Genomic DNA, 26917 nt, shown 5'->3' with positions numbered 1-26917 from the left:
CTGCTCTGGGAATCCACACTGGCAGCAGAGCAAAGAAGTATAATACCCCCAGGGAGGGCCACCATTTTTAGCAGGGCCACTGTGCCTGCTACTGACAGCGGAAGCATTTGCCAGCACTTGATCACAAGGATCTGATAACATGTCCTATATTACTGTCTAGTAAGTTCTGGCGTTCATGGTATATTTTCACCCCCAGATATGGTAAGCAGTTAGGCTCCCAGCGAAGATCGCTCAATCTATCTGGCAGGGGAGCATCAGCCTCTAAAGAGAAATAGCTGCAACTTCTGCCAGTTCACTTGCAAGCCAAACCAAGCCCCAAAGTCTTCTGTGGAAAAGTAAATTTTGCCATGTTCTGTGTCCCTACGCGTCCTCCATCATATGTTATGTGTGCATGATTAAATATGCATATGTATCCCCCATGTTTGATTAAAGACGCAATTACAGCTGTGTCCATCTCTAGTATGCCAGTTTCCAGTTCTCGTGAATACTACGAATATCAGGCCTATGTAAAGTTACGTTGCCACGTTTCTCAGTGTGCACGTTATTCCATTGTAAAGTCCCCGTTTCTAGGCCTCAAAAGGGCCTGGACACCAGATTCAGCTCCTGTCTCCTGAAGCCCTCGCTGAGGAGCGATACAGCCCCCACCTGTGTTCCTGACCCTTCACTTACTTCCTGCCTCACAGTGCCCGGTTCAGCCTGGCTCTGCCTCTGAGTCTGCCAAGAGTATGTTATGATCCTAGTTATCAGTCCAGCCCTCCTTCTCTGCATTCCTAAGCTACTGAACCGCATCAATAGTTTCCGTCATTGTCTAGCCTTTACGTCTCCATGTAAGAGAAATACTGTATTTAATGGTCATTTAATATTCTTCATCACGCACTACATGTAGAATAATGCATGCTCCAGTCTTAGAGTCTGTTAGCCTTTACCCCGATAACTTTTGGATTCTATCAACATGTTCTCTAAACATCAGATACTAGATACCGTTTAGGTACATGTCGCCCTGACTCTCCAGACTTCAGTCTCTGCTCCTAGCACAGAGTTCGTAGCCCCCAGCTTCTCCTAGTAACACGTCATTGCCAGTTTGCGCGCACCATTAGGTCAGAGGTCCCGGCTCCTTAGGTAGCCCCCCTCCATGTTTCCGCCCCATTCATGACATATTCTGTTACGTTTGCATCACATGTCTATGTATACGCCTCTGTTACACCTACTTTCACCCTTATCTTTCGCGACTGCTATTGACCACACCCACTGCTCCGCCTATCGTATGTATTGTAATGCAACTGTTTTAGTATATATGATCGTGTATTGTTATTAAATGTTAGCGCGCTCATCCCAGATCCAGCCCCGGCAGCTGCCGGGCCACGCTAGTCCAATCCGGCCCCCCTGTCGGGCCCTGCCATCCTATTCCTATGCAGGTTGTCCTGTTCCCGTCCTTTATGCTGTAATAAACCTGCAAAACTCCTACTACCTCGAATCTTGACTCTTATTTATTGAGCTATCTGTTATTTATTTATCCATTCAAAAATAGAGGTATTATTTATTTATTTACCACATAATGGCGCCCGAACAGGCACTTGCCCTTTCCCCACGCGTCGGTGAAGCCACGCCGGCCCCCTGACCCTCTGCAGTCGTGACGGAACTCTTCTGCGCACCGGCAGATATTTCTGCTTTAAGTATCCCTCAGGCCCACGGAGGAGACGGAGGAGGCGGTCCAGCATCCAGACGAGACGGTGGAGGAACGCGGCGAGTCCCGACCAGAGCCCAAGCCGAGAGTCCAAGGTCCGAGGTATCCGGAGGCCCACCCGTAACAGAAGTTCGAAGTTCGTCCGTCCGGCGTCGAAGCAGTCCAGTCCAGTCCGAGGCCTTCCGTTCTTGCTGCCCGGTGAGTACCGTTGCTGGGGTAGTATCTAGACAGGGTCAATCTAAATTGTCTCTGGTCCGATGGGTCTGGGTACGCAGATCTGAAACGAAGTGTTCACCTAGGTGGATACGGGTCTTGATGTGTCCCTTTATGGGACCGGTATGTTCCGCGCTGTTTCAGCAGCGCATCCAGTAATTCTAGTCTGTTCCGTTCTCGAGAAATTCATGTGTTTCTGTTCTCAGTGTTCCAGGTAGTATTCTGTCCGAACTGTTGCTTCATAATGTTATTCAAGGTATTTTCAATGTCGTGGTATGCCTGAATTGTTTTCTCAATTGTTATTTGTTCCTCGTGTATTGTATTGTGTTCAGATTCAAGTTTGCAATGTCCCTCTTTTCGAGATTACGTCAGTTAAAAACTAGAAAGGGTCTGCTAGAAGAAGCAGTTCCTGTCCCGCCTAGTCCAGGTCATTTTATGTATCAGAAGCATGGCATAAGTGCCATATTATATCTAGATTTATGGGTAGAGTATACCAAACAGTTAGAAGAAAAGTATAGATGGCCTGTATCAGGCACATGGGATGCCGAGTGCATCATGCGAGTAGAAGAAGCATTATGGAAAAAGAAAGCCAGACAGTCACAGAAAGACGCCATCGAGTTATGGCACAAAGAATCTCATAAAAGAACCGAAAAAGAAATCAGAAAGTCAGAACTAAGTAGAGAATCCTTAGAACGAGCCCAAGAAAGGGAACTAATCGAGATAGGTGAACGAGTTAAAACCGAACAGTCAGACAGACAGAGGCATGCCCTTATTAAGGGTATGTATCCTCTTCTTGCCGAGGGCTTGCCAAAAGCAACCCCGGAGGCATCCAGTAATTCTCCGCCACCACTAGTTCCGACTAAGCTACGTCACAAACCGACCGCAGCTGATATTTTCATCTCGTCCTATTTGGACGACACAGTCCCGGAATATGCAAATCCTGTTCCGCCAGTCCCTGTAAATCAGGCAATTCCCGCTCCTCCAGACACCGGAGTACCTGTTACGGTACCCCCGGTCCAGCCCGCCATACAAGTCCAGCCTGCATTTCCATTTCCCACTCTGCCAGGACGAAGAGCATCAGTAGACGACTCTAGTTTAGGGGCCGCAGGGGGAGGTCCTCCAGGAACCCCGCCGCCACACAAGCGTTTAACGTTAGTCGAATTACATGCACAAGCGTCACAGCGTATGCCCAGACATCAGTCTGTTGCAGAAATAAGAAAAGCCCTTACCGAATGTGGCTATGATCCAGTCCCAGGCGAGGATAATATGGTTTTATATTCATTACGCGTGAGAAAGGTGACCGAGTATCTAGTCACCCTACCAGATATGAAAGAAGATCTAGACAGAATATATCGTTTCATCCGTACAGGGGATGATCCAGAAAGTATTAGTGAAGTCATGTCTCAAAGGAAAGCTGAGATCCAGCTCATGTTATTAAAGTTCCTGATTAATTGTCTAATAAGAGAACAAGATTCCCCGACTAAAGATCAGGCCGAAATGAAAATCCTGACAAGATGGAGTGATAATATAGCCGAGGGTAAGCACAAGACTATCAGTAGTATAGAGAGTATGTACAAGAAAATCCGTAAAGAAATAATAAAGTTACACGAACAACGTAAAGCAGCACAAGTAAACGAGAAAGAAAATGACTCTTCTACTGAAGAGGTAGAGGACGAGAATCCCGCCAGAATAGCGTATGTAGGAAAATCTAGATTTCCAGACCGCCATTTGCGCCTAGAACACAAGTCAGTTTTACATCATCCAGCACCAGAACAAGGTTCTCTGGAACAAGTATTTCAAGCTACCGATCACATTCTGAAATCACGAATCGGTTATAACGAGTTAAGTACTGTGCATGAACAAGAACTAGTCCGATCAGCAGTCCGATGGATTACTGATTCTACCACTTTTCCAGACGAAATAGTGGCACAAATGTTTCTGAAATTGCCCCCAGCCGAGCAGCGACTGGCGGGTATGTATATGATCCAGCACCTCATTACATTGTATGAGGGTCAACATTCTGATCCAGGTCCGTTACATGATGTCCTGAACGAGTTACTCCAGTATAAATGGAAAGGTTTAGGTACTGATTTAATTAGTGTCATTCTAGAACAGCGCCACAAATATAGTACGTTTTTGAACCCACATTTTGTTCATGTCTCACCCCCAGAAAGTAAACCCTTTTACATAGACAGACAGAATCCGTTACGAGAAGTGCATCCGGTTAAGACAGAGGGTGGTGAAATGCAACGAGTGTTTGTTTACACCCCTATCACAAAGATGGAACTCTTAGAGATGAAAAAAATTAATTCCCTGTCATGATAAAGATCCAGCAGGGTTCCACCGAGAATTAAAAGACATGCTCCGTATGGGAGAATACACGTATCCGGATATCATTAAAATGTTAAAGGTCTTGTTGCCCGCAGGGGTATATGAGAAACTCAAGGAAAAGGAATGGGAGGTGGGAGAGAAAAAGATCGATTGGGCAGTTCTCGAAGCCGAAGACAAGGCACGAGTACCAGGTACCGGTCTTGGAGATAAATGTAAAGAATTACCTGAACTGTTAATACAAGTTTTGCCCAGACTATTAGCAACTAAAAAGGAAGACTGGGATGCAATCTCAGCATGTAAACAGAAACAAGACGAAGACACTAGTGATTTTTACTCTAGATTTGAAAAATGTTTTATTATAAACAGTGGCCTCAAGACAAGTAGCGAGTCATACCCTCACCTTTTTGTTACTAAATTAGTCGAGAATTTAAGTCCACAAATTAAAAACCGAGTTTTGAAAGTCGAAAGTACCTGGCAAGCTAATACCCCGTCCCAGATGTTACAGATGCTCCAATACCACCAGAATAGAATCAGAGAAGAGCAAGATCACGAGAGAAAACGTATGAAAGACACGAAAATGAAAGTACTAGTTGCACAATCTGTTCCTCAAGACAGTCAGAAAAGGGGTCCGAATCAAGCCAGTCATCCTGCAGCTCCCGTTAAAGGAAACTGCAATTATTGTAAACAGCCAGGTCATTTTATAAACGAGTGTGCAGTTCTGAAACACAACATAGCTACCGGTAAGACTAAAGAAAGACCACGTCCGCCCAGACAAGAGCAAGTTTCACAAACTTCTCAGCCACAGAATGCACAACAGACAGTTACTGTACCGCAGCCCATCGCCGCAACACAGCATGTTACACAGCAGATGTACCAGTATGCTCAGTCAGAGTATCCAGAGTATCAACCGTATTCATGAAACAGCCTGGAGAGGGAGGAAGGCTTGCCTCTCATCGAGATACCTGTAGATCAAGAAGGTCCCTATGTCCACAGTCAAGTATTAGGGAAAGACAGAAAGTTTCTGATTGATACAGGGGCAAGTAGGACCACTATAAGTCACGCCGAAGTTCCAGGGGCTCCGCTCTCAGGCTCTAGAAATGTTTCCCTTGGATTTTCAGGAAAACCTATTGTAAATGAAATATCAAAGCCAGTTACTCTAGAAGTAGGTCCATTGTCCCGCACTACTGATCTGTTACTTACTAAGTCATGTCCAGAAAATCTATTAGGCATTAAAACACTGAAAGAATTAGGTGCAGTTATATGCTGTTCCCCAGAGGGAATACGATTGTTCCTACGTGACTTCAAGGGTCACTATGTATTACGAGATTTTGATCCGAGATTGTCTAATGTTCCGCAGCATCTATGGGCGCAAGGTCCAACTGATGTTGGCTATATGCAAATCACACCCCATCGTGTGACTCTCAAGCCAGGTGTAGTGTTACCACGAATAAGACAGTACAGATTGCCACCAGAGGCTGTAGCAGCCTTATCCAAAATTATTGACGAGCTCATGGCTCAAGGAGTAGTGGTAGAAACTGACTCCAATGTATGTAATTCTCCGATCATTCCTGTCATGAAACGAACTGATCCAAATGCACCCCCAGTATATCGATTAGTGATTGATCTCCGAGAGCTTAACAAATGTATTATTCCCCAGTACCCAGTTGTCCCAGATATCTCTTCCCTATTGCCAGCCATTGATTCCGAAGCCTCATTTTTTACGGTCATAGACCTCAAGAACGCGTTTTTCAGTGTCCCCATTCATCCAGACAGCCAGTTTCTTTTCGGATTTTGTTTAAATGGAAGGAGCTATATGTTCACACGCGCTCCTCAAGGTTTCACAGAAAGTCCTAGTATTTACAGTCAAGCACTCAAGAGACAACTAGACAACATTCACATGCCAACTGACACTGCCCTGCTCCAGTATGTCGATGATTTACTGATCACAGCCCGTTCTGAACGTGCTTGCGAGCAAGCCTCACTTACAGTCTTGTATTTCCTAGCCGAGATGGGGCACAAGGTGTCCCCTTCTAAGCTTCAATTCTGTGTCCAGCAAGTGGTCTACTTAGGACACTTACTGTCCAAGAGGGGTAGGCAGTTGACACCAGACCGTATCCAGTTAATAGCGAGTCTTCCTCAGCCAAGGACCCAGAAGGAGGTACGTGCTTTTATCGGCCTTACTTCTTATTGCAGACAATGGATTCCTCAGTATGCATTTCTAGCCAAGCCACTGATACAGTTAACAACACAGGAGGCAGCTGTATCGACTGTTCTCCCTTGGACATCTGAACATACACTTAGTTTTAATGAATTAAAGAAAGCCCTATGCCAAGCTCCAGTTCTAGCTACACCAAACTACAGTAAGCCTTTTACACTTTTCGTCACAGAACGCGAAGGTACAGCATTATCTGTTCTCACACAAGATCAAGCAGGACAATACAAGCCTTGTGCTTATTTTTCGAGCACATTAGATCCTGTAGCCCAGGCTCTGCCTGCGTGCCTCAAGTCAGTTGCAGCCACAGCACTAGCTATCAGACAAAGTGATTCCATAGTCTTAGGACACTCCCTGACAGTACAAGTTCCACACTCCGTGGAAGTTCTTTTAAACCGAACACAAACTCAGCACTTGACAATTGCACGTTTAACAGGTTATGAATTGACACTGTTTCAGCCACACATAGAAATCAGACGCTGCAACGTTCTAAATCCTGCTACACTGTTACCATCAGCTAATCCAAATCCTGCCACACACGACTGTGTGGAAGTAGTTAACATCATGACCAAGCCAAGACAAGATCTGACAGATATTCCATTACCAGATCCCGACCTGACACTTTATGTGGATGGTTCATGTATGAGAACAAGTACAGGAGAACTAGTAGCCGCGTATGCAGTGACTACTGACACCGAAGTTATAGAGACACACCGCATTGACACCCTGTCTGCTCAAGCAGCAGAGCTAGTTGCTCTGACTCAAGCCTGCATACACGCCAAGAACCTGAAAGTTAATGTTTACACAGATTCACGCTACGCATTTGGAGTCGTACACGACTTCGGAGTGCTCTGGCAGGAGAGAGGTTTCATGACTTCTCATGGAACCAAGATTCAGCATGGTCTCCTTATTCAAGCTCTGTTAGATGCAATACACTTACCGACATCCATTGCTATCATGAAGTGCAAAGCACATACGAAAGTTACTGACACTATTTCTCAAGGTAATGATCTAGCAGATCGCACAGCCAAGCTCACAGCTCAGACTCCAGACATTCCAGTTAACATGACACTGACACACACTCCAGATCCGACTACTTGTATGACAGTTAAGGACCCTACTCAAGATGTCATAGATATCCAGTTACATGCTATTCCAGATGAAATCAAGAAATGGTCCGAACAAGGAGGGGTCCAGACAGATCAAGGATGGTTAACGAAGGGCAGAGCCACATGGTTTCTCCCCGACTCTATGGTTCAAGTCATTATCAATACCGCACATAGTCCAGCACATTTAGGAGAAAAAGCTATGTTAGACAGTATCCAGAATATTTGGTTCAACAAGCATTTACGAGCTGCAGCCAAGCAGAAAGTCCGTACCTGTATGATATGTTGCCAGTTTAATCCAGGTAAAAGTGTCCCGGTGGAACAAGGTGGATTCCAGCCCCCTGACCACCCTTTTGAAGTCCTCCAGATGGATTACATTCAGATGGAGCGATGTCGAGGTTTCAAGTATGTCCTTGTAGTTGTATGCGCTTTGTCCAGGTGGACAGAAGCATATCCAGTTCCAGATTACACAGCCGCGACCACTGCCAAGCAGTTGGTTCGTGAGTTCTTCCCCCGTTATGGACTCCCTAGGGTCGTGTATTCTGATAACGGCCAGCCATTCTCATCTGAGTTGATGAAACATGTGTCCCTGTTGTTAGGGTACCAGTGGAAGTTCCATTGTGTACGCCATCCTGAAGCAGCCGGTCTCGTAGAGAGACATAATCAGACCCTGAAAATTCGAATTGCAAAGGTTTGTCAAGAGAAAGGTGTGGACTGGCTAATAGCTCTGCCAGTCGCCCTGTTCTATATGCGCATGGTCGCACATTCCAGATCAGGTCTGTCCCCGTATGAGGTCGTTTTCGGCCGCCCCCCTAACATGTGGGGTACTCCTAGACCTCGAAGTATTACCGATGTTTCAAGTAATATGCTGACAGATTACCTAGCTTCCTTGATGTCTGCCCTCAACTCTTGTCGTTCACAGGTTGCCGCCGCATTTCCAGACAATACCGAGGTGGCACCGCATGAAATCGTTCCCGGATCCATGGTCTTAGTGAGAAATTTTGATCGCTCAAGTCCGCTGGAGCCTCGCTGGAAGGAGCCCCGACAGGTCCTCCTGGCCACCCGTACAGCCGTGAAGTTGGAGGGACGCAAAGGCTGGGTGCATCTTTCGCATATCAAGAAATTTTATGGATTGAAACCAGTTTCAAAGAACATTTCCGAGGATTTAAAGGACTGCCAAAGTACTATTCTTAAGGACTGTCCCACCAAAGACAATGATATTGCACCCTCCCTGTTAGAGAAAACTCCGCAACAGGAGTATAAATTAAAGTTAAGGTCTAGTAAAATAAGTCAGCCAGTTTGATTGTCTAAGTCCTCCCCTAGGTGAAACGGTTAGACCGGTTTCTGACATGTATAAAATAGACCCCCATAGTGAGAGAGTTAGTCAAAACTCAATCCGATGTATCGTTTTTCTATGTTTCATATTATTTCTCAGTATTATGATTTCCTGCACCAGTTATGCGTTTTATCTGTATTTTCCAGTTTCTCATGTAAATAAGTCTTCTAATGTTACAGTAGAGCACACGTTTAGTGATCTGCCTCCTCATGAACTCTCTTACCGCCTCGCTATGCGTAACAATTCTTTTATCCGCATGTTACATTATTCACACCAGACCAGCAATGCCACTAATTGTTGGGTGTGTGGTCGACTCCCCCCTTTCCAGACCCCGAAGGGAGTTCTGCCACTCTTTCCTTATCCATTTTCTCATAATGGTTCGTGTGGAGCATGGTCCACGTTAACGTCATCCTCAACAGATATGTCTTTCCTTAACAGTACATGTTTCCCAGACAAGCAAGGTCTTCCCCACAGAACAGGGTTAGATCTAGAGAATGAAGTTTACAATTTAGGAAATTATTCTTCGAATTTTATGGTCCTGAATGTTCAGTCTGATACTACTCCAGACTTACCTGCTATTTCAGTACTACCAGTCAAAGGCGAATTATGTGTCCGAAATAATGGTTCCGTACATGTAGGCCATAGTGATTGTACTACTATTGTCAAGTATAGTGACAGTGGGAAATCTATTTTCAAAGCTTCACGTCATTCTTATTTCGTTTGTGGTCAAACCGCATATGTTCGTCTGCCCCTCGATTGGGAGGGAACCTGTTACATTGCCTTCCTACTGCCACCAGTTTTCCTAGCCCCATCTGATTATCATAGAAACACACATCTAGTACACCTTAGACATAGAAGGGAGATTGAGTCCCCAATTGTCGATTATACTGAAACTGCTCTAGAACAGTATACAGATTTCAATAGAGGTTTCTTCTTCTTTATAGGCCCTATCCAGAATAGTAAGCTAATCCGTAGGTTAACCAGAACCCTTGAAGCTGTAGTAAATGAGACTGCCTCTGCTCTAGGTAACTTAACCGAAGAGCAATCTGCTATGAGATTTGTCGTTTTACAGAATCGTCTCGTCCTTGACGTCATATTGGCCGATAGGGGCGGGGCCTGTAGAGTCATCGGATCTAGTTGCTGCATTTTCATTCCAAATAACGCACCGTCTGTTTATTCAGCTATAACCAGACTCCATAAAATTGCCCATCTGTTACACCAAGACCCAGGCACCTGGACATGGTCCGGTTGGTTCTGGAATATAATTTCCGCTTGGGGATGGAAAGTATTGTCCTTTCTAGGTATTGCAGTAGCGATCATATTCAGCTGCTGCCTCTGTATACAATGTGGCCCTGCGATTTGCGGCATTTGTGCTACCTCTTGTATTCCTAGTCCCAAGTCCCGTTCTAAAACCCGTTCCCAGAAAATTCGAGACGAGCAAATGATACTGTATGAAATGATAGATGGTATCATGAATATTGATGTTTCCTGATGGAAACGTAGTGACAAGGAGGGAATGTGGAAAAGTAAATTTTGCCATGTTCTGTGTCCCTACGCGTCCTCCATCATATGTTATGTGTGCATGATTAAATATGCATATGTATCCCCCATGTTTGATTAAAGACGCAATTACAGCTGTGTCCATCTCTAGTATGCCAGTTTCCAGTTCTCGTGAATACTACGAATATCAGGCCTATGTAAAGTTACGTTGCCACGTTTCTCAGTGTGCACGTTATTCCATTGTAAAGTCCCCGTTTCTAGGCCTCAAAAGGGCCCGGACACCAGATTCAGCTCCTGTCTCCTGAAGCCCTCGCTGAGGAGCGATACAGCCCCCACCTGTGTTCCTGACCCTTCACTTACTTCCTGCCTCACAGTGCCCGGTTCAGCCTGGCTCTGCCTCTGAGTCTGCCAAGAGTATGTTATGATCCTAGTTATCAGTCCAGCCCTCCTTCTCTGCATTCCTAAGCTACTGAACCGCATCAATAGTTTCCGTCATTGTCTAGCCTTTACGTCTCCATGTAAGAGAAATACTGTATTTAATGGTCATTTAATATTCTTCATCACGCACTACATGTAGAATAATGCATGCTCCAGTCTTAGAGTCTGTTAGCCTTTACCCCGATAACTTTTGGATTCTATCAACATGTTCTCTAAACATCAGATACTAGATACCGTTTAGGTACATGTCGCCCTGACTCTCCAGACTTCAGTCTCTGCTCCTAGCACAGAGTTCGTAGCCCCCAGCTTCTCCTAGTAACACGTCATTGCCAGTTTGCGCGCACCATTAGGTCAGAGGTCCCGGCTCCTTAGGTAGCCCCCTCCATGTTTCCGCCCCATTCATGACATATTCTGTTACGTTTGCATCACATGTCTATGTATACGCCTCTGTTACACCTACTTTCACCCTTATCTTTCGCGACTGCTATTGACCACACCCACTGCTCCGCCTATCGTATGTATTGTAATGCAACTGTTTTAGTATATATGATCGTGTATTGTTATTAAATGTTAGCGCGCTCATCCCAGATCCAGCCCCGGCAGCTGCCGGGCCACGCTAGTCCAATCCGGCCCCCCTGTCGGGCCCTGCCATCCTATTCCTATGCAGGTTGTCCTGTTCCCGTCCTTTATGCTGTAATAAACCTGCAAAACTCCTACTACCTCGAATCTTGACTCTTATTTATTGAGCTATCTGTTATTTATTTATCCATTCAAAAATAGAGGTATTATTTATTTATTTACCACACTTCCAACATAGTTCTCACCCCCTCTGGGTCTCTCCCCGTGTCCTGGAGAGACAGTATAAGGCCATCCGCCTATAGAGCTATTTCATGCTAGTGGTTACCGATCTGAACTTTCAGGTATCTGCTTCCCTCTTCTGTCAGACGAGCGAACAGCTCCATTGCCAGGACAAATAGCAGGGGTGACAGCGGGCACCCCTGCATAGTCCCTTGTCATACTGTATAACTCAGAAATTGTCTGCCCCTTCTTCACCCTGGCTGTGTGGTCCGTATATAGTAGTTCAGCCCATATTAAAAAAACTCTGCCCTAGGTTCATTCTGTCCTTCACCCCATAGAGAAACTTCCATTCAAGGCTATCAAAGACCTTCTTGATGTCCATCTTGAAAGCTGTCATCCTGTTATGGTCGTAAGCAGCAGAGTCTAAGATGGATATAAGTAGCCTGATGTTTAGTGCGGTATTGTTGCCCGATATAAACTTTGCTTGATCCTGTTGAACTAATTTGGACATGAAGGGGTGCATTTGGGCCGCCAATATTTTATTAAGTATTTTGTAGTCCAGGTTGAGAATCAACAGTGGTCTATAAGACTTGCAATCCTGCTCAGGTTTCCCAGGCTTCAGTATTGGAACCACAAGCGTGTCTCTCGCAGTGTCTGGAAGATGACCCTATCTCATGCAATCTGATTGAAGGCCTCTTGTCTTGGGGTTAGGTCAATCGCATATGTCATATAAAATTCTGCCGTCAGGCCATCTGACCTCTGCGTTTTCCCTAGCGCCAGTCCTTTTATTGCCACCCTTCTCTCCTGTGCTGTTATTGAGCTCCCTAATTCTTCCACTTCTTTATTGGTGAGGGCTGTGATCAGTAAGGGTGCCAGATATGCTTGTAACTCATCCTCTCCGTAATGGGAAACACTTGTGTACAGGCCACGATAGTATTGAAGGAACTGTGTATTCATTTCTTCCTGTTGATATAAGCGACCACCAGCGTCTGCGGAGAGCTTGACATTTGTGAAGCCCCGCTTCGCTGGATTGGCTAGGCGGCCATTAGGGAGCCTGTGCAACCACGCTCTGCATGAGCTCTCACTATATATTGCTTATAGTCATAATGCAGTCTTCAAACCAGTTATGCCACTGTCTCCTTAGCATTTTAGAGTGTCTGATGCAGCTCTGGGTGTCCCGGCCTAGCCTTCTAGTACCTTCTGCAATTCCTGTTCTGACTGCATGACCTCCAGCAGCAACAGGCTTCTGAACCCCACCGACTGTGCGATGCATTGCCATGTCATTACTGATTTGAAAACATATCACTCCACTAGAGGGAAAGACGCTGTCCCATCATTGCCTGCAAAATATTGTCTGACTTTGGTTCCAATATTCTCACAGAACACCTGATCTTCCAGGGCCTCTGGTTTCAGTCGCCTGGAGGGAATACGGGTAATAGGATGCTCCCATCGCAATTGTAACAATACTGCATTGTAATTTGAGATGGTGCAGGCCAAGTACTCTACATCACTCACATGTCCATGCACATCAGGAGTACATATGAACGTGTCCAGCTGTACATGGAGTTCAGGTAGGCTGAAGAAAAAGGAGTAGTCCTTTTGCTGCGAGTACAATGTATGCCAGGAGTCCTCATCGCCCCTGCCTATCCGTAAAGCACCTGGCCTTTCTAACTATTGGAAAATCTCCCCTGGGAGCGGTCAAACCCTAGGTTCTGCTACGCAATTCAAGTTCCTTTCTACCACAGCTGATTGCATGAGGTAGGCCGCCAGAGCACCCAATGGGCGTAGTAGAAAGCTTCTCTGGTCCACATCCGGGTGTATATGTTATCTGAAAGAGACACGTTAGTGATAGATTCCTTACCGTAGAATATCCCCAGGCGTCAGACTGGATCCGGAAATTTTTGCGTAGCAGGACCCTTGCGCGTCGGTAGGCGTCGTCTGCGGGTCCGTCGTGGGCGCCGTGATGACGTTGTCGGAGTACTTAGACGCCGCCTCCGCGTGCTGACGTCAGTTCTTCTTTTTTCCGCGCCAGCAAGCGCAGATCCGGAAAAAGTGGTACCTTAGTCATTTTTTGACTAAACTTTTTTGGGATCTTTTTGATCATTTTTCGAGTCTTCAACTCCGAATTGTGCCGGTAGGGATGCCAGGTTTCAAATCCTGTGAGGACTGCGACCGACTGATGTCGGTCACCGACCCTCACCGCCGGTGTCTACACTGTCTCAGCGTCAATCACGACGACAAATCTACACTGTCTCGGCGTCGATCACGACGACAAGACCTGCCCCAACTGCCGGGCCCTGACTTCGAAAGCTAGGCGGGAGTGGTCCCGCAAGCGGCTCGAACTCCGGCAGTCGGCCCCGCGCCGTGAGAGGTCCCGCTCCGGACGGAGGTCAAGGGACCGGTCGCAGGGTCGGAGCCATCATAGCTCCGGTAGTCGACATCTCTCCTCAGGTTCAAAGTCGTCGGGTAAGCACAAGAAGTCGAAGGGTCTTCATCACTCTTCCGACTCCCCCCGACGCTCGCGCGATGCGGACGGGGGTTTGGGTGACACCGCCCACGCGGCTCCGTCGGAGTCGCGGCCTGTTCCATACCCTCCGGTCCCTGGGCAGCACGCGACGCCGGGGGAGATCGAGCGCTTCCTCATGGCCATGAGTTCCCTCACTCCTCCTGCGGGCTCCGCGGCGCCTTCGGGCCCAGCGGACCAGTCTGGGGGCCCTAGCGGGTCGGGGGCTTTAGGCCCGACGCCGTCGGGTGCTTCGGCCCCGACGCCGCCGGCACCTTCGGGCTCGGCGCCGCAGGGCCCCACTGGATCCGCTTCTGGATCCGGGTCGTCGCCGGTTGACCTGACGACGTCACCGGCGCCCTTCCCACAGGTGTCACCTCCGGCGCCATCATCGGGCGGCGCCGTCCCCGATGCCTCCCTCGATCCGGTTCCGGCGCCGAAGCGGCGCCGCTGGGAGCCGCTCTCGACGCCGTTTGGAGAGTTCTACTTCAACGAACCGGCCCCATCCATTGCCAACCCTTAGTATCGGGAGATGGGTGATGAGGAGTATTGGAAGGGGTCTGAGGACCCTCTGACACGGGAGTGTCAGTCCCAGGAGGACTGGACAGGTGGACTTGGGGATGCCAGTGGTCTGGACACCTCGCCAGACACTGGTTTTGTCTCACCTCCTAGCGTGGCTACGGAGGAGGGGGCAACCTACAGTGTGGTGTTGACGCGGGCGGCCAAGGCCTTGGCCCTTGAGCTCCCCGTCGTGGCCGTGAGGACTAACCTCCTCACTGAGGTCCTTAAACCGCAGTCATGCTCGGCTGAGCCTCTGCTGCCGTTTAACGAGGCCTTGACTGAAGTTCTTTTGGGCACTTGGTCCAGGCCCACTACAGGTTTGCCTGTAGATAGGAACGTGGCCAGACGCCTCCGCCCGGCCCCGGGCGACCCATGTTTCCTGTCCACCCACCCCACCCCCGAGAGCCTGGTCATCCAAGCTTCCAATTCCCAGTCCGCATTCCCGTTGGCCCCACCCGACAGGGAATCCAAGAGGTATGAGCAGTACGGCAAAAAGATATTCTCCTCCCTGAGTCTGAGACTGCGGTCTTCCAACACCGCATGCCCCTTGGGCCGCTACACCCACTCTCTGTGGGACACGGTCGCGGAAGTGCTGCCAGAATGCCCGTTGTAGGTACGGGCTAAACTCGCCCAGGCCCTTGTGGAAGGCCGATATGCAGCACGATATTCTATCTGGTGTGGGCTGGATACCACCGACTCACTGGGCAAAGCGATGGCAACGACGGTGGCGATTCGTCGCCACGCCTGGTTGAGGTCCGCCAACTATTTGGCTGATGTCCAGAATACTCTCATTGACATGCCGTTTGATGGCCGTCGCCTTTTTGGCAACAAGGCAGACCATGCTCTTGAGCGCTTTAAGGACTCCAGGGCTACGGCCAGGTCCTTGGGCCTCTCTGCCCCGCGCCAGCAATCGGGTGCCTTTCGCTCCTTTCGTGGCCAAGGGAGAGGCGCCCCCACACGTGCTGCCAGCCACGCACCGCAGACTAACATCCAACGCGGTGGCGGCCGTGGAAACCGCCGTGGAGGCGGTCGGGGACAACAGCGAGGTCAGTCCGCACATTCCCCCGCAGCATCCGCCTCAAAACCCTCCTAGTCCGTGCTTTCAGGCCCGTGTGACGCCAGTGGGGGGCAGGGTTCGCCATCACCTCTTCCACTGGCGCACTGTCACATCGAACAGGTGGGTGCTGCAAATCGTCCGAAGGGGCTACTCCCTCCCCTTCGAGGCGACCCCTCCACCCATGCCACCGCAATACCACCGCGTATCGGGGGATCATTTGCGACTTCTGCAGGAGGAAGTTACGGCCCTTTCGGCCATAGGGGCCATCGAGCGCGTTCCTGGGCCAGAAGTAGGGTGTGGTTGCTACTCCCAATACTTTCTGGTACCCAAGAAGGGCAAAGGGGGCCTACGCCAACGGCTTCCTCCGGAACGAGAAGTTCAAAATGCTGACACTGGCTCAGGTCTTGGCTGCCCTGGACCCAGGAGACTGGATGGTAGCGTTGGACTTGCAGGACGCTTATTTCCACATCCCCGTCCTGCCGGCCCACCGGCGTTACCTGCGGTTCACTGTAGGCCACGAGCACTTTCTGTTTACCGTGCTCCCCTTCGGCCTTACCAGCGCCCCACGAGTGTTCACGAAGGTGATGTCGGTGGTCGCTGCTCATCTGCGCAGGTTAGGGGGTTCAGTCTTCCCCTACCTCGACGACTGGTTGTTGAAGGCGGGCTCGCCCCAAACAGTCGTCAGCCACCTCCAGACGACGGCGGACCTCCTGCACCTGCTGGGGTTTTCCATCAATGTGCCGAAGTCACACCTGTGCCCCTCTCGGAAGCTCCTCTTCATCGGAGCGGTTTTCGACTCGATGCAGTTTCGGGTTTATCCTCCCGAACAGTGGGTTAAGGACATTCAGGCTCTGATTCCACTCTTTCGGCCTTTGTCCCGGGTCTCGGTCATGTCGACGCTGCGGCTTCTGGGGCTGATGGTGCATCACGCACGGTGGCGGATTCGGGCTCTGCAGTGGGACCTGAAGTTTCAGTGGACCCAGCATCAGGGCAACCTATCCGAGCATGTCCTGATCTCGGAGGGCACTGCTAGACAGCTGCAGTGGTGGCTCACGGACCGCGATTGGGTCAGCGGCAGATCCCTCTCCCTTCCCCAACCGGAGCACATAGTGGTGACGGACGCGTCCCTCCAGGGCTGGGGAGGCCACATGGGAGAGGCGGAGATCAGAGGCCTCTGGTCTCCGGCGGAGTCCCGGCTCCATATCAACCTTTTGGAGCTGCGAGCGATTCGTCTAGCACTGAAGGCATTCCTCGCCTCTGTCCGGGGGAGTGTAGTGCAGGTGTTCACGGACAACACCACCGCCATGTGGTACTGCAACAAACAGGGCGGGGTGGGGTCGTGGACCCTTTGCCAGGAGGCTCTGCGCCTCTGGCAGTGTCTGGAACATCAGGGCGTGACCCTGGTGGTTCAACACCTGGCAGGTTCTCTGAACGCCAGGGCGGACGAACTCAGCCGTCGGTGCATGATGGATCACGAATGGCGTCTGAACTTGGACGTGGCGCAAGGCCTCTTTCAGCAGTGGGGAGAGCCTTGGTTAGATCTATTCGCCACCGAAGAGAACTCGCAATGTCATCAGTTCTGCGCTATGGAATTTCCAAGGCGGCACTCGCTCGGAGACGCTTTTCGTCACGAGTGGAGTTGCGGTCTATTGTACGCCTTTCTGCCTATACCGCTTCTGCCCAGAGTGCTGAAGAAGATCAAACGCGACCGGGCCCAAGTCATCCTTGTGGCTCCGGACTGGTCACGAAGGTACTGGCATCCTGAGCTACTCAGTATGTCAGTCGATCCCCCGGTTCGTCTGCCTCTTCAGGAGGACCTTCTGTCGCAGCAGCAGGGGACGGTCCTCCACCCGAACCTGTCCAGTCTCCACCTCCTTGCTTGGAGATTGAGCGGCGACAGTTGAGGCCATTTGACTTGCCTCCTGAAGTCTGTAATGTTATTCTGGCAGCCAGGCGTCCCTCCACAAAGTCAGTATACGCCTGCAGGTGGAACAAATTTGTGGCATGGTGCACGGCAAAGGCTGTGGATCCTCTTTCTGCCCCTCTTTCTGAGGTTCTTCTCTTCCTTCTTTCTCTTGCCCAGCAGGGCTCTGCTCTGGGCACTATCAAGGGCTACCTTTCTGCCCTTTCAGCCTTTCTAAGGCTGCCTGATCAACCTTCTTTGTTCAAGTCCACTATTGTAACTCGTTTTCTGAAGGGCATCACACACATGTTCCCTCCAGTTCCGTTTGTGATGCCTCAGTGGGACTTGAACCTTACGTTTCTGATGTGCGCTCCCTTTGAGCCACTCCACAACTGTCCTTGAAGACTGCTTTCCTGGTTTCCATCACCTCTGCCAGGAGAGTGAGTGAGCTCCAGGCTCTTTCATGTACACCCCCTTTCCTTTCTGTCCATCCGGACAAGGTTGTGTTGCGGACTAAGCCATCTTTCCTGCCCAAGGTTGTCACGGCCTTCCATATCGGGCAGTCTATCACCTTGCCCACCTTCTTTCCGCGACCGCATCCCTCTAAAGAGGAAGAGCGGCTCCACCATCTGGACCCAAAACTTGCGATTTCGTTCTATTTAGATCGCACACGCCAGTTCCGGGTGGATGACCAACTCTTTGTTGGTTAAGTGGGCGCTAAGAAGGGACGGGCGGTGCACAAAAGGACCATCTCTCGGTGGATCATCTTGTGCATCCAGGCGTGTTACTCCTTGGCTAAGAAGGAACCCCCTGTTGGGCTGAGGGCTCATTCCACTCGGGCCACGGCGACTACGACTGCCTTAGGCCGAGGAGTGCCCTTGCAGGACATTTGTCAGGCAGCTACGTGGGCCTCGCTGCACACGTTTGCGAGGCACTACTGCCTGGACAGCCAAGTCCGGAGGGATGGCTTCTTTGGTCGTTCCATCCTCCAGGACTTTCTGGTGTGATTATTGGTTCACAGACCCACCACCGGGGTTGGTATTGCTGGGGTATCTATTCTAGGGTAAGGAATCTATCACTAACATGTCTCTTTCAGATGCACAAGTTACTACTTGTGTAACGATATATCTGTAAGAGACATTAGTTAGTGATAGATTCCTTCCCGACTCACCCATCCTCCCCGTTCTGCGAACCGATATCTAGGGTTAAGGTCATCCCTTTCAGGGCCCTAGTTTCAATGGCATCAGTGTTGGTTTTTAACATGGCTCTGCGTTTCTGGCGTGGAAAAGCTGTGTCTAAGAACTGACGTCAGCACGCGGAGGCGGCGTCTAAGTACTCCGACGACGTCATCACGGCGTCCACGACGACGGACGCGGAGCCGCAGACGACGCCTATCGATGCGCAAGGGTACTGCTATGCAAAAATTTCCGGATCCAGTCTGACGCCTGGGGATATTCTAAGGTAAGGAATCTATCACTAACTAATGTCTCTTACAGATATATCGTTACACAAGTATAACTTGTGCAATAAGCACTATGTTTCTGCCCTCTAGTCGTCCCGTCACCACCACAAACATTACCTCTGGATCTATCGAGTTCCCTGAATGTTGGATAGGGACCTAACCTCTGATCCAGATCAATGTGCCCTGAGCAAAGGCTGAATATGTAGTAAAGTAGGTCTGCCGTCTTCTTCAGCGCTTGTGCAATGCTGTCCCCTCCTTTGCGGTTAGATGTGTCTCCTGCAGCAGTGCAATGTGTATCCCCGCCGATTTACGTAAGAAAACACCTTGTGTAACTTTGTCATTGAGTGCATCCCTCTGACATTCCAAGTAAACAGCTTCAACCAACTACAGCCGAGCACTAGCGTCAGTTGGAACAGAATACAATAACTCCATCTGCCCAAATGAGATAACCCAGTAATGTCAACTCATATACCACCATTCAAACAACACAACACAGACATCCCAACTCCCACACCCTAGGATAAGCAGGCAACTTCCCCTCATTTAAATCATCAGACAACAATCACTTGCAGGAGAACCCACAGGTAACTCAAAAGTAAAGGGGGGGCAAGGCAAAATCATGTGATTCCTTAAGCCCCCGTCCAGCATTTGTCTCATGGAGCACCAAGCACCCCCCAGGTTACTGCATGTAGTTCTAACCCCCAGCATTGTGCTACTCAAGCATTCCATCACAGATGCAGACTTGGGCACTGGCAATTATAAAATAAAGCACTCAAATGATTTCATCTGATGTCCCTGGGGTCACCCTCTGTAATCAGCATCTGAGTCACTGCTGGAGCTATGCCTGCTGTTCTAATCCAGGCTGTGCAGTCCCTCATCTTCTTCAGCCTTGGACTGGGGCTCCACCCACTGCTCAGGGATGCCACCACCTGGACTGCCCCTCTGTTATTCCTGCTACACCTCTGATTTGGATGGGGCCTGCAAGCTGCGTTTGTTGGATCGTCAATGTGATCTAGCCCTCCTTGAACGAGGTCCCCGGGGCTTCCTAGCCGGACCCTGCTGCAGCAGCTTTTCTATCCAGCTCCACACCTCTTCAGGTGTCTGAAAAAACAGAGTACAATCATCTATCACCACGTTAAGCCAGGCTGGAAACAACATTGCATATGGTACATTCATCTGACAGAGTTTGGCTTTGGCCTCCCCTAGAGAAGTCTGGGAACATTCCGACAGCGCTATTTTCTTTATAGTATAATAATATGGCCACAACTGGGTGCGGGGGAGCCCCCGGAAGCGCTTGTCACACCTTGACTCCGTGCACCCTTTCCAGGGCAAAGAACTGGGACAGACCTTCTGGCGCAACATTCTCCCAAAGCCACTCCTCCAGATAGTCCATCATGCCTTTCCCCGCTGCTCTCTCTGGAAGCCCCACAATTTGTATGTTGTTGCGGCAAAATCTATTTTCGGCATCTTCTGCGCAGGCCTCCAACAGCTTGACTTTTTCCTCCACAGTGGTCAGGATTCCAATAACCTCAAATTGCCCCGTCAGCCAGGAGCCAATGGATCTGCAATCTGCTGGGCTGGAGTGGCAGTATTTCTCCACTAATACCAATGGTCCAACCCTGCTGCTTTAGTCTGCCATCCACGCCACTCTCCAGGAGCCTCCTGTGGGTTTTTCTTCTCAGCCTCTGCTGGGCCGCCCTATAGTGTCCTATCACAGCCCCTCTGCAGAGGGAGTCTTTGCCTTGAGGATTTCCCCTTAATTACTGCTGGAGCCGTCTTCCGTTCAGCCCATTGTCTAGTTCATGTGGCACCCAGGGCCCCAGGGAGCACCCAGCCTTATCACAGCTGTATATTAGGGAATAACCAGTTTCTTCAGCCCTCTGTTCCTTCAGGGCCCTCAATATTTCTACAGTTGGAGGGGGTGACGCTCGTTGTAGGCCTGAGTCGTCGCACACTTGCCTCAGGGAAAGACAGTCTCAAGCAGCTCCTCTCGGGTACCATTGGAGACCGGTGCCTTTGGCCTTGTCACTGCTGCTGTCCGGTCCTTCTTCTTCCAGGGGCCTTCAGGGCAAGTCGCTCCACCAGTAGCGCCTGGTGGTCGTTCATCGACAGCCCCCAGGCCCCTCTGCTCCAGGGCTGCACTTCATTCTCTCCACTGATGCCACAGTTACCTTGGCCCCCACAGACTCTGTGAACGGCAGCACAGCTCAGCTGTTCCCCCTGCACTTAGGGATTGCCAGGTCAGCGCTGAATCTAGGCTTCCTCTTTAGGTGGCCCAGTTCCGTGGCTGCCTTTTTGTGAGTCATGCCTCTCCACGCCATCCACGGCAGAACACAGGCTGGCAGTTCAACTCCCCAGCACACAGGGGGGGGTTATAGAGTGCCCGGGAGTGTCTGCTCTTCCCTTTTCTCGCTGCTGGGGTGTGGGCCGGCATTTTAAGCAGGATAGTGCCAGATGGGGGTTATGTTCTGCAGGAGCGCAGAGCGATGCTGCCTACTCTATCAGCAGTTAGCCACGCCCCCCACCAGAATGACTACATGTGGCATATGGATTTATATGTAACTGTGTCTATTGTTTGCTTTTTTTTTTTATAAATCTTTCTTTATTGATATTTTTCATGTAAATACAGAGCATGTTATAGCACAGATCGTATTGCTGCATACATTAAAAGTATGTGGAAATCGGTCAGTCCTTCATTCCAATCAATAGCAATAATGCATTGCGTAATACCCCATCTTGGAACAGAAAAAGCAGAAACGAGATATGGTTCAAACAAATATAACTAGCACCAGACAACGGTTCTGGTGTTAACATCAGCCTTCCCACCCAACCCCCACCCCCATAGCTTCCATGGGTCACCCACAGCCTCCCTTAGGTTAAAAATTAAATATTTACCTGTAGTACTTTTGCACTAAATAACTCCAAATTCAGAAGTAAAAACTGTATTGCATTGAAAAGAAACTCAATTGTCCACTTCACAAGCCTACATTACTTATGTCACTGATATTTATGATCACTTGTATTGGAAAAATGCATTAATATTCTCATTTTACGCTCTATAACTCCCTTCTAACACTAATGGAAGCATTAGTTCTAAAAGTACCTATCTCCAGTATTTTCCGAAACATGAGTTATTTCCGACAAATCTCTTCTGATATGTAGAATTGAATCTACTCTTGTTCTAGGTACTACTCAGGAACATCTACTGATTTGTACTGGTCCCTACACTCGTGTTCTTCCTGTATTGAAGTTATGCAGCCTACAGCAAATTCTGTTTCTTCTCCTGGGCAGCACTAGTGCATCAAGTATCCTTTAGACTTTCTGCGATCTCTCCACCTCTTTCTGGATGGCAGGTCACCCTCCCAATCTTTTTGGAACATAGGGCCTCATTTAATTCTTGGTGGTCGGAGTAAATTACTCTGTGGCCCTGATGGAGGTGCCGATGGCAACATTGAAAAATGTTGCCCCCCCAGGGGGCATTTCTAACATTGACAGCAACCACTGTCATAGTGGTTTCTGTCACTGCATTATAATTTTGTTGTATGGCTCTATCAACATGATTGAGCTGTACAGTACACTTACTAAGTTCTTAAAAAAAAAAAATCCCAAAGTGGGGTTTTCTATTGGGGAAAAAAAGAATAATGCCTCCCTCACCATGGAAGCTTCTCCCACAGTGAGGGAGGCATAGAGCACTTTTCAGTGCCCCTAATTGCCAAGTTTTTGTTGAGTATGGACATTGAAAAGCTGCTGTATATTTGCCCTTCTAAATCAGGTGGGCGGACATATTGCCAAACCTCTAACAGTCCTTACTCCATCAGGCTGTCAGAGGAGTTTAACCGTAGTGGAGCCAAAGTGGTCTTCGCCGTCATCAAACTATGGTCCGCCCGCATTTAAATCGGGTGTGCAGACCATAGTCTTAGAGCGGAGGGAACTCCATCACCGTTGTGACAGAATTCCCTCTCTGCCAGGATCTGAGTCTGTCCCCTAGTCTCTAAAGGTGTAGATAATGAAACAGAATTCAACGTATGACCTATTATTCCAACATTATTCTGGATTTAATATTCCAAGTTCATCTGCAGTGGAAGTGGGCATTTTTATTCTAGGTTTGTTACACACTGCCTAATTTGTACCAGAACACCTGCAAGAGATATTGCTGATTAAATAAATTAAAAATAGTAATAGCCAATGTGAAATAAATTGTGATATGATACGCAACACTAGTGAAGAAGCATTTTTAGCTCAAATGAGTCAGAGCAAATAAGTTTCTTAAAATGTGGTTGAACGTGAACAGCTCTATAGATTGAATCACTAAAAATATCTTTATTTGATCGAAGGTGTCAGTTTTAGACATGTCTTGCATGACAAATATGCTTTTAACATGTTGCAGCCCTTCTTTTCAGTCATATCCACAGATATTCATTTTTTATAAACTCACTGGCTATGTTTTGAATGGTCAGATATCACAACTTCATACTCCTCCAAATAAATGCATTGAGCAATCAGGTGAATTTAGTGCTGGACTAGAAGATGACATGCCTTACATTTTGCTTTCTATTATTACTGGGGCATTGCATATCTTTGGGAAGTATAGAGTATCCCTTACTGCAATAAATTATAATATTCACACGGATCATATGCACTTTTCGTGCCTGTTAACTTTTTCGTTCTCATTGGGTATAATTGTCAAGCAGACTGGACCCGGGAAATCTGGCGTCTCTGCTGGCAACTCTGGTAAGAGTCTTTTTTAATTTAATGGAGATGGGTAGAATGGACATTTGCTTCTTTCTTTGTCTTGGACAACACATTACGCAAGTTAAAATTGATAGACTATACCACACTTCCTGAACTCCAATATTAGATTGGATGTTTAACATCTGGGGCCGTACTACACTTAGGTGGCACTGTCCCTCTTTGCTTGACAGCACACCTGACACAAACAGAAACCGTGTACTCATTACTTATGCGCTGCCCACAGGGCAGATGCAAACTGGCCATTGACTTGGGAGCAGCACATTAATGAAAGGGAGAGTGGCTATTTGAATCAGGTGCTTCTTCTTTCGCGCTGCAGACAGAGTGCGCTTCAAAGGGAGGACAGCGATCCCCTTCAGGCGAGTACAGTAAGTGAGAGAGTGCACCCACCTGCAATGGGCTGCTGGGGGTTTCATGGGCTCCCATTTCCCCATCATGATTGGGTCCACCTCTTTTTGGTGCACAGTCAGTGTAGCTCTTAAGAGTCTCTTTGCCTATGTGCGCTCTTCCCTGATACAACGTGGGCACATACACCACCCCCCTATGCAAATGAAGGAATGCCCCTCTAAGATAGCACCAGTGCTATATGTGCAGCAGCACTATCTATATTGCAGAAGGGGGCTGCACAGAAGTCTGGACGCCCTTCTGTACTACTACAGAGCCACGGGGGCTCAGAAAATGGGAAGACATGCCCGTTGTACCCCCAGGCCGCTGTATGGTATTAAACCCCTGTAAGGTGATAACATCTTAGTAGGCAATCCCAATACTTTACACTGTCTAATCTTTCTCATCTTTTACTTTATTTGCCAGTATATTCCATTCATTCAAAATGTATCCAGTGAATTAGTATAATGAGCCATCTTTCTTCCTAGCAGTTTCCATTGATGAATGTCTTTTAATAAGTACTGAATGGTGTCTAATAATGTATTTATTTCTAGTCATTGCAATGATGGTTTGTTTTAGCATTTGCCATGGTTGTAATATTTGGCTCAATGTTTGAAGTACATTTTAAAATGTGGCAATTATTTATATATGTTATGTTGTTATAATTGGTAAACAGGTTTTGTGAAATGATGGTGTTCTGAAATGATTTACCTTTGACTTTAGTTCTTTAGTATGATTGCACCTACTAAAGTTAAATGTGACTCTCCTTTGGAGTTTCTTAATGGAAATTAGCATTTTCTGGAAGAATTTGTTATGATCTTCAATTCCAGTTCCCAAATAGTAAGGGATCTGCTGAAGACTCAGTTTATATATTCTCAGTGACATCGAGGTATTCTGCATTTTGGCAGGCCTTTAGTGTCAATACCTGCAGACAAAAAGGCATCATAGTATTTGTATATTACATTTTAAACCCATGTATTAATAAGTTCTCTGTGTTGCAGGATAGTCCTGAACATAGTCCTGAACATTTTATAGCTATTATAAGAAAATGTCATAACAAAAGGGAAATCATCATAATGTCTCCTTGAGAAAATACCTAAATAAACAAGAAGTAGCAGCCATTTTGAGCAGGTCTTATCTTACAGTGTTGGTTGAAGTAAAGATGATTTTTGATAAAGACGAGGATATGAGGAGATTGCCAGAAAAATGTGGCATTGGAAATGGAGTGTTTCCATTGCTTAAGTAGAATACATCAAATCAGTGTTACAGATAATATTATGAACATTCTACTTACATACAATTTATTTATAATAGGACCTGCCCACTGTTCCAGAAGTACACTCAATGGGGATTTGGCTTCAACAACCATCTTGGAAGAAAGTAAATCAACATCAAAGAAAATATCAGAATCTGAAAATTCTCTTCTGTCCTCTTCCTGAAAAAATAAGTATTATATTTTATAGGAGCACTGCTATGCAAACGCTGCTGCGGATTGTCATACTGTTGTGATAGGGTAGGGTAGTATTTTTCCACAGAAGGATTTCTCTGCACTTTATAGAATAATGTTAAAACAAAGTTTTAAGTGTATTTTACCTTTGTACAGTTTATTTGCTAGAGTATTTTCCTAAAAACTCTATAGTTGGCACATTTTTGTAATATAGTTCGGGTGAAACCAATCTGAATCTACATTTGTTATTCTGCAAAAAAGGTTCTTCAGAAGACTGTGAAGACTGGTTGCTTAACTTAATTGACTTTCCAGATGTTGGCTTTGAAAACTATTTAAAAGCTTGAAACATAAGTAACTAGTGCCATGGGCCAGGTGGTTGTTGTGTGAAAGTATGCTGCCACAGTGTTTGATTATTGTTACTTTGCCAATTTTTTTTTTTTTTTAAACGAGACACATTCAGCTAGCACATGTAAGGGAAAGTAGATATCTTTAGCTATTTTTACTTTTTGAAATAATGTATAAATGTTAATTCGAGTGACATTTTTCTACCAGACATTTGAGTTTATTTAATATAAAGATATATTTATTCTTTTTTGCATCAAAAAAGAATTTATGGCTAGCTTTAATATTGTTGAAATAGATCTGCTCATTTTCACGATATTGTATAAATTATATTGAATTGTTGTATTATTGAACTTTTTAAATAGTGTTAAAACTTTCATTGATCGTTAAATTATAAATAGCTGTCTTCCTGCTAATTATACTTTGAAATCCTGCTTCTAAGCAGCATATATGTATGCTTGATATGTATATGATGAATAATGTATGTGTAAATAAATATATATTTGTATAAACTATTTTCTTCAATGGTGTTGTGAATCACTCGGTATATGCACTTGATATGCTCATCATTGTTTCTAACCCTTCAGATCTCTTCAAGAGTCTATACGTTGAACCCATTGAAACTTCTAACACTTTTTTGGCAATGAAGATATATCAAAAACTACAGCAAGGATTTACACCAAAACACAAATGGTCTATTGAATATAGTTTGAGTCTTGTGTATATTTGTCTTGAACACGTTGTAAATTCTCAAATTTGCGAACAAATTAAACAAGGTGTAAATTCACAACATTTTAAAATCATCCTTAATTAGTGCATCTTATTTTTAAACTGCCCAAAAATTTTTTTCTTATAAATATCCTTATGCCCAAATATCTGAAGATTACAAAA

General features: G+C 47.2%; 1 protein-coding gene across 1 annotated transcript in view; it reads left to right on the top strand.

The window, feature by feature from the left end:
- PLEKHA3 (pleckstrin homology domain containing A3) overlaps positions 1-26541 on the top strand; it is a 254424-nt gene extending 227883 nt beyond the window's left edge. Inside the window, exon 8 of the mRNA XM_078681500.1 lies at positions 25552-26541. Within this exon, the coding sequence (XP_078537626.1) occupies positions 25552-25676 (125 nt within the window). The 3' untranslated portion in view covers positions 25677-26541. The remainder of the gene's footprint in view (positions 1-25551) is intronic.
- The last annotated feature ends 376 nt before the right edge of the window (positions 26542-26917 follow it).

Source organism: Lissotriton helveticus, chromosome 3_1 (assembly GCF_964261635.1).
Source record: "Lissotriton helveticus chromosome 3_1, aLisHel1.1, whole genome shotgun sequence".
NCBI lineage: Eukaryota > Metazoa > Chordata > Amphibia > Caudata > Salamandridae > Lissotriton > Lissotriton helveticus.
This window is presented reverse-complemented; position numbering and strand designations above follow the sequence as displayed.